Source organism: Tupaia chinensis, unplaced genomic scaffold, assembly GCF_000334495.1.
Source record: "Tupaia chinensis unplaced genomic scaffold, TupChi_1.0 Scaffold000076_1, whole genome shotgun sequence".
Lineage (NCBI taxonomy): Eukaryota > Metazoa > Chordata > Mammalia > Scandentia > Tupaiidae > Tupaia > Tupaia belangeri.
This window is the reverse complement of record NW_006159536.1, coordinates 1,663,401-1,672,004: the sequence shown is the minus strand read 5'-3', so window position 1 is coordinate 1,672,004 and position 8,604 is coordinate 1,663,401. Positions and strand designations below refer to the sequence as shown.

General features: G+C 37.2%; 1 protein-coding gene across 2 annotated transcripts in view; it reads left to right on the top strand.

The window, feature by feature from the left end:
* The first annotated feature begins 180 nt into the window (after positions 1 to 180).
* The window catches only part of FASTKD2 (FAST kinase domains 2), a 24,842-nt gene continuing 16,418 nt past the window's right edge, over positions 181 to 8,604 (top strand). Inside the window, exons 1-6 of one of the 2 annotated variants that reach the window (XM_027768410.1) lie at positions 181 to 278; positions 1,307 to 2,134; positions 5,497 to 5,600; positions 6,758 to 6,866; positions 7,150 to 7,273; positions 7,518 to 7,657. In XM_027768410.1, coding sequence (XP_027624211.1) covers positions 1,403 to 2,134; positions 5,497 to 5,600; positions 6,758 to 6,866; positions 7,150 to 7,273; positions 7,518 to 7,657 — 1,209 coding nt within the window. In that variant the 5' untranslated portion in view covers positions 181 to 278; positions 1,307 to 1,402. The remainder of the gene's footprint in view (positions 279 to 1,306; positions 2,135 to 5,496; positions 5,601 to 6,757; positions 6,867 to 7,149; positions 7,274 to 7,517; positions 7,658 to 8,604) is intronic. The other variant, XM_006142452.3, reaches the window with a different exon arrangement.

Here is an 8,604-nt window from a genome sequence, read left to right as displayed (position 1 = left end):
CTGGCGTCCAGCCAGAGCAACTTCACTTGTGTTGCAACTTGTGCCTCGAAGGGGTTACGGGTCGGTACATGCTCATATACTGCCTTTATAAATTCTATGGTCTCCCCTGTCTTTATCCATCTATCCAAGAGGACTAGCCATTTTCCTTAGTAGGTCTTAAACGCGACGAACATATACTTTTTGACCTATGAAGGAATCCGTAAAGTCTCGCGATATGTCAACTCTCGGGGAAGCTGTCATGGCGGCGTCTGTACTTAGCCACGGGGTGCAGCCCTAAGGTGAGTGGAAAACGAGCATAGGCGGAGCGATTAGTATTATCACACTAGACTGCGTACCCTGCGGAGAACGGCCTCAGGAGTTGTCTCGACATTAAGTTTAGGGAGGTGGGTTAATGCCAGACGGGCCAACTGCGGAAGGTCGGGCTCCTGACACCGGTTCTGGGGTCAGATGAGGCTGGCTGGTTTGTGTATTTTCCTCGTCAGCTGCGTGCAATCACGTTCGTTTTTGCTTCAGTGAGAGAGAAAGTGAGAAATCACCCCCCACGGAGGATGGCCACGCTGCAATCCCTTCTCCTTCATTCACCTTCTGGGATTTTGCGCACAAGGACACACGCCCACACGCCCAGCATGATCTTCAAGTCGCCAGGTCGGGGACTGGAACCGTGGTCGGCCATGTGGGAGTCCAGCATAGTAGTCCCTTCTCTTGAGCCATTCTAATTATCTAAGCCCCTATTCTTAATAGTTCGGTTCAGCTCTTGCTAAATCCTCAGGTTGAAAATTACCAACGAGTTTACACGCCGAGCGCGTGTGCGTGTGTGCCCAAAATCCTGAGAGGAGAATGGAGGAGAAGGGATTGCGGTGTGGCCATCCCCCGTGTGTGTGTGTGTGTGTGTGTGTGTGTGTGTGTGTGTGTAATTTCTCACTTTCTGTCTCTGTCTCTCTCTGTCTTTCCCTCCCTATAGCAAAAACAAACAAAATTACCGACCAGTTTAAACCCCTTATTTTCATGACGATATCTCCAATACAATGCTATCAAAACTCCTTCAGAGGAAACTATGAAATACTTTTTCACCATTAATATACACACACACAAATAGTCATTTATATGACTATTTCCAAAGTAACCTGCCTTCTACAGTGTCTACTGGTAAAAGTTTACCATTTTAATGTAAATCTTTATGGTAGAGATTTAACATATTATTGCCTACTCAATAGAATCCCAGTTTTTTGCAACTGTAAATGCACTTTTAAGTAAAAGTTTTGCTTTAATTTTTTATTTCCTTCTATTATTTTTTTTTTCCATACAGGTTAACAGTAGCATGCATTCTCTTCCCCTAGGAGAAGTGACATTTGTTTCATCTTGACAACATTCAAGCCATTTGGAAATTTTAGTGGACAACAAAATGAATAACAAAGCAGGTTCCTTTCTATGGAACCTCAGACAATTCAGTACTTTGGTTCCAACCAGCCGAACTATGAGGCTATTTTCTTTGGGACTTTGCAAAACAAAAGTGGTTCATTCAGGCTGGAACCTCAACAGCCTAAGTGACTTCCATAGCAGAATGCAATTATCTATTAGATATCTCTTTCAGGGTACATTCTTTTTAAAAACAGGAGCTGGCTGCTTTCAAACAAAGGGCATAAGCACTGTAGCAGCCATTAAAAGTGACAGACTACTTGGTCCTAGAAAGCTGTCCCTTGACTCAAAACATTCTCTTGTCCCTGTTGGTACTGCTGATAATGAAATGAACAAAGTACGCTTTCATCAGGAGGTCCCCAATGAAGATATTGTCAGCAAGGAAATAAAACCAACCCCTATCACTTATAAAAAGCTGGCCCAGGAGTGTAATTCCCTAAGTGATGTGTTAGATACGTTTTCAAAAGCTCCTACATTTCCTAGTAGTAACTATTTCTCAGCAATGTGGACAATTGCCAAAAGGATGTCTGAGGACCAGAAGCGCTTTGAAAAACAACTGATGTTTAACCATCCTGCATTTAACCAGCTGTGTGAACATATGTTGAGAGAAGTCAAGTTTTTGCACTATGACCAGTTGCTCTTCAGTCTTCATGCAATGGTGAAGCTTGGAATCCCTCAGAACACTCTTCTGATACAGACTTTGCTGAGGGTGATCCAGGTAAAAAACAATAGGAGATTTAAACATCATTTTACTTTATCTTGAAAGACGATAGATAGATATAAATATATAGGATGATAGATATAGTTTATCTTGAAAGACGATAGATATAAATATATAGGATGATAGATATATAGCCTCCTTAAAAGAGACTATCAAATGATGTGGTATAGTTTCCTTTATGTTTCTTTCTGCAGATGATTTAGAGACCTTGAGAGAGATAGATCTTTTTATTCTTTTTGCTATGGAAATTTATAAAAGCTTACTCTAGTTACCTTTTCTAGTTTTGAGTAGTAGTAGAGGCTAAAATGAGAGATGCAAAAGATACAAAAAAAGATTGAGTAATTGAAAGGATAGAAGAAGGACGGGACTATGTCTTTTACCTACATAATCTTATTTCATGCTCTCAACAGCCCTGAAAGGCTGATGCCACCTTAGTTTTGCAGATAAGGAAACAGATTCGGTGATTTTAAGCAACTGGGTTAAGGTCACACAGCTCATCAAGTCATATATTCATACAGTAAACATTTATTGGATGTCAACTGTGTACCAGTTACTGTACTTGTCAGTAGGGATATAATGATATGTAAGACATGGTTCCTGCCTTAGGAAGCTTATTTAGAGGAGAAGACATATTTTGCAGGTAATTACAGAAATAATAACCAATATTCATTAATGAATTATATGTTTACTATGTTATAGGCACTGTGCAGAACATCAGGGAATATAATTGCAAACAAAATGCTTATTCTGCAGTGAAAGAAGCATACAGGGTCTTAACTAAAGTGTGTAATAGGGATTTCAGTCTAGTTGCCTTCATGATGGGAAATTGAGATGGGGGAGAGAGGATGCAAGGTAGTGTTTGAAGAAGAGGTATGCTCAAGTTTGAATATAGAATTGCCTCATGTAATTAGGAAACTGAGACTTAAATAACTTGCCCAAGGTCATGTATCTATTAATGTCACTACTTATAGATACTTGATAAATATTTGTTGTTTGAGTGAACACCTTGTGCAGCGTAGAATTGGGATTCAAGTCCAGCAGGAGATGATGCCTAAGCTCAGTCCAAGGGATGACCAGCAGTTCCTGAGAAGATTGATAGTGGAGGGGATGGTGTTTCAAGCAATCATTTGTATATTCTAGCATCCTGAAAGAAAAAATTGGCTAATTTAGGGATGGAGGAAGTTGTGTATTATTGGTCGTCTAGGGAGGGCTGATGGCAGGGGCCTTAGTGGCAAGATATGAGGCTGAAAAAATAAGCACTGCATTATAAAGAGTCTTTTATTTCTGGCTAAGGAGTTTATCTTGTAGGCAATGGAAGTCCATTGAAGGAATTTAAACAAAGGGCTGACATTTTCAAATTTGTATTTTAGATATCTAAATGAATGGAAAATGGATTTTTAGAAAAGGATTATTTAATACTATTTATTGTTTTTTAATTTGACCAGAGAGAAACAGAGAAAGAGAGTAAGCAAGCAAGCTGCCATGGCTGGGACTCAAACTGTGGTTGGCCATGTGGGAGTCCAGTGCCTCAACTACCACGTCACCTGCCAGCCCTGAAAATTGTATTTGAAGGACGATGAAACTGGATGGAGGGAGCCATCCAGTTTTAAACAAAGACATTAGTGTCCAGCTTGATGCCATTGACATGTGATTAGCTCATTAATCATTTACTTTTTAAGAGCGAACCACCCTTCAGATTTCTAAACTCAATGCTTGTAATTAAATACTTAAAAAAAAAAAAAAAAAGCAGGAATTTCCTGGGGACAATCCTGTGTATGTGCTATTGTGTTATCAAGTTCAAGAATTGGGTCTTAAGTATAGGAAGTTTTTAACTTTCTACATTACTGTGTTTTCCCCAAGAACTAATATTTGGGGTGTGTGTGTGTGTGTGTTTGTTTAAACCACAGAATGTCCATGTTTGTTCCTTGTGTGGTTATTTAAAAATGATTATAATATTCATTAAGTTGCCTTATCTGGCCAATGATGCCCTTCTTAGATGTTAGACAAGTATTCACATCGTATAGCATATGCATTGGTGTGGTCATTGGTGAGGTATGAGCAATGGGTATTTGAATTCAATATCTGTGTGTATGATTGCATCTCACTGACATACTGTAATGTCATGGAGGCATTTTAGCTAGAGGTGAAAGGATATAGTGCAATCTGTGAATTTGCCCTTCAAACAAATAATGAACTGGCCTTCCTTTTGTAGCAGATATTGATAGAACTTTAGAAATGAAGGAAACCTTCCCTTGGGATTGGAAGTCTGTTTTCTTCCAGCTATATCCGTTTCTTATTATTATCTGGCTCTAACTTGAGACTTTGTGACTGGTTAGTCATATAATTTTACAGAATAGCTTACCTCTTTTAGCCCTAGTTTCCTCAATCATGATACTTTAACTACTGTGAGATATCTAAGAAGGTAGACTAGTTGTGATGAACTTGTAGAGTACTAGCTCAGCTTGTTAGAATTTGTGCTCACTCTCATTCCTTGAATATAAATTAGTGCTGTAAGCACAGGGACCTGAAAGAAGGTTCTGTAGAGCTTGACCTCTTCTCGAGACTCAGCTAGTTGCGGTAAAATGTGTAGTGGAGGTGAATCAGAAGATTCATGACTAAAGTTGCAGCTTTATATCCAGGAAAGGATTTAGGGAAATTGTAGGGGCTTGGTCATCTTGGGGTTTTTAGGGATGGTCAAATGTCTTGTAGACCTAGTATAACTGGACCAGAACTCATTACCTTAATGATGACATTAGGGCCCTGAGAAGAAATGAAAATAATGTGTAATAAAAGTTTATTTCTAGGGACCAGCAGTTGGCGTAATGGCTATGTTGCTGGACTCCCATGTAGTCGACTGTGGTTTGAGTCCCAGACCCGGTGGCTTAAACTCACACCAGGTGCATGTGCATGTGTGCCCAAGATCCCAAGAGGAGAATGGAGGAGAAGGGATTGCAGTGTGGCCATCCCCTCTGGGGGGTGATTTCTCGCTTTCTGTCTCTCAGACTCTCTCTGTCTTTCTAGCGAGTGCACATGCCCTATAGCAAAAACCTCTCAAAAAAAAAAAAAAAACATTATTTCTGAAGCAGAAGAATGTAGTCAGTAACATATGGACTTTTCAATGGTAATGGTGAATGTAAAAAAAACATTGAAACATAAAACTGTATGAAACAATTATTTGGAAAGTTCACTGAAGTATGGTATCTTATTGCCTATACATGCAGTTTTTCATGGACTGAATATGAATTATTGGTTTGATGTTAATCTTTCATTTGAAAGTATCAACTCAGTGGTTTTAATTGGGTGAGATAGTCTACCAAAGACTTTTCACCTCCAGTGTTTTTATAATTATGTTTCAATAGGAACGAATCAATGAGTGTGACGAGAAATGCCTTTCAGTTTTGTCAAATATTATAGAGGCGATGGAGCCATGCAAGAATGTGCAAGTTCTGCGAGCGGGATTGAGGTGAGAACTCTTTTATGCTTTCTTCATGCGTTTTTCTCTGTTCTTATATCTGCAATAAAAAATTGTGAAGAAAACTGGTTATTTTTTGAGGGGGAAAGGAGGTAGGCTTTGTTGGTAGTTACAGTCTTTAATACTGTATTGAACTTAAAATTCTGTCTGAGATAAAACTGGAAATAATACTAACTACTGTGAGTGTTCTTTTAAAAAATTGGTTATTAAACAATATGAATGACATTGAGATCTAAATTAATATATCTTAAAGCATAGTACTAATAGGGAGTGGGGAATCGACATGTATATTCAGTTCAGAATAGTTATTTTCAGCTTAGAATAGTTATGTGCACTGTGAGGGAGTCATACAACACCTGCCAGCTTAAAAATGGATTTTTAAAATCATGCATCTGATCTAATGTCATAGATTAGTGAGAATAATACTTAATTCTCTTTTTCATTGGTAGTGCATAGGATAGCCTGCTATAACTTGCTGATGTAATTTGTTATATCACAGTAAATTGGAGGAAAATACAGTAATATGAAAAAAATTATTAGACTGAGTCTGCATCTTTCATTAACTACTTATAGACATGGCCTTTAAAAAATGTGTGGAAAATTTGTACTAAGAAAAAAACTATGCATGGATTTCAAAAAATTTTGTACCAAAATAAACTAGTACTTTAATTCCTTTTTTTATTTTTTTTTTTGCAAACTTTTTGAGGTCTCCTCTTGGACAAATAGGTAATTTCTATGGGCTTCATATTCCTTCTTTTTTTTTTTTTTGGAGAGGTTTTCACTATAGGGCGCATGCGCTCGCCAGACAGACAGAGAGAGACATAGAGATAGAAAGGGAGAAATCACCCCCAGGGGGGATGGCCACGCCCCAATCCCTTCTCCTCCATTCTCTTCTCGGGATCTTGGGCACGCACGCACACATGCCCGGCGTGAGTTTTAAGCCACTGGGTCCGGGATGCGAACCGTGGTTGACTACGTGGGAGCCCAGCGACATAGCCATTACACCAACTGCTGGTTCCCCATATTCCTTCTTATAAGAAGTAGGAGCTGGACCAAGATTGAATATAAATAAACAAGTTTTTTAAAAAGACTTATTTTTTAAGATTTTCTTTAAGATTCTAACATTGTAACACTGTGTTTGATGACAGATTACTAGTTGATCAGCAAGTTTGGAAGATAGAACGTGTCTTCACCTTGCAAACTGTGATGAAATGTATTGGAAAAGATGCACCACATGCTCTTAAAAGGAAACTAGAGGTAAACACCTGAATTTTCTCCAGTGGGTAAGATTTGAAAAAATTATTTTTTGTGACTTGCTATCATCTCATGAAATCAGTTTTTTTGGAAGACATTGCTAATGTGTTTGTTTTGCTGAAGCAAATGGACAGGATTGGGTTTATATTTATTTGTACATACAAATATTTGTGTTTACTTATCTGAGTCGTTTTTCTTAATCTTCATCCTTTTTATTTAAAAAAATAGAAGTTTCATTTAATTTTGCCACAGATGACAAGTTCCATTTAAGTTTGTTTTTCTTTAGATGAAAGCTTTGAGGGAATTAGACAAATTTTCTGTTCTGAATAGCCAGCGTATGTTCGAGGTGCTAGCTGCCATGAATCACCATTCTGCTGTTCTCCTGAATGAATGCAGTAAAACATTCATAGGTAAGAGGAGTTTTTCTTTTATAGTTTGTAACAGGTGATCCGCTCTTTTGGATTATATTTGTTTTGTTTGTTTTAAAAATGTTGCTTTTATTTGAAGAAAATCTGACTGTAGGATACATCTAAATTTCATTTTTGCCTGTTGCTTTTAAAGAAAAAAAAAGTGTTTTTTTTCCTTAAGAAGCAAAAGTATTGCACATCTTGAATCTTACATGCTAAATATGTTTGTTTATTTAACTCCTTAAAGATAATATCCATGGGTGTCCTTTTAAAATATTGATCAACATACTGCAGTCCTGCAAAGACCTCCGATACTTTAATATAGATCTCTACAAGGGAATAGCAGATTATGTGACTACAACTTTTGACATGTGGAAGTTTAAACAAGTGAGTATGTGTACAGTTTAGAATTAATGTCAACAATTTCAAGAGGCATATTAATTCATTTAGCATTTTGAGCATTTCTCTTTCAATTTTATAGTAGTTAAAATGCCAAAATATTTTAATGTTAAAATGACTTTTGAAAAATGAATTTTTTAATGTTTCTGTCTTGAGGTATTTTTTAATATACTATTTAATCTTTTAACTATCTGAAGTTAAATTATATTGTTGAAAACTTGCTTTGCTATTTTTCAGAGGGTTATGCAGTACTTTGGTTAGATATTTAGCATTATTTCTATGTTTCTTTCCTTTTTCTTTGCCAGTTTTTGAATACAGATGGTGGGTGATGTAACAGACTTGGGCTTTTTGTAGAATAAAATATCATTATTTAATGATCATGACTATCATTTCCTTCAGAGTAAAAGCCTTTAAATTCAGGGACTGTGTTAATACTATAAACATCTGAATGAAGCAACTGGTAATAAGCTGTTTTGTAATGAAGTGGGTAACTGTGTTAGATCAATGGGCTCAGTTTACTTTGGAGTATGAAGTCAATATTGAGTATGCTATGGAAATTGATTTTACAAAGAGAAGTAATAACCGTAAGTGAGAAAGACCAAGAAAGAAATGGAAGGTGAATTGGAAAATTAATTTTAATATATCAACTCCATTCTGATTTATGTAAATTAATATTAAATATAGGAAACTTGGAATCATCTTTTATATTTAGAATCTAGAAGTGTCTAGGTCTGAGAGGGAGCAGTTCAAGATTACATGGTTCATTTTCAAAAACTTCAGGAAAGATCTAGTTAAAAGTAATTTTCAGGTCTGTTGTATCAAAAGCGTATAGGAAATGGGAACCAGCAGTTAGCGTAATGGCTATGTTGCTGGACTCCCATGTAGTCGACCGCGGTTCGCATCCCGGACCCAGTGGCTTAAAACTCACGCTGGGC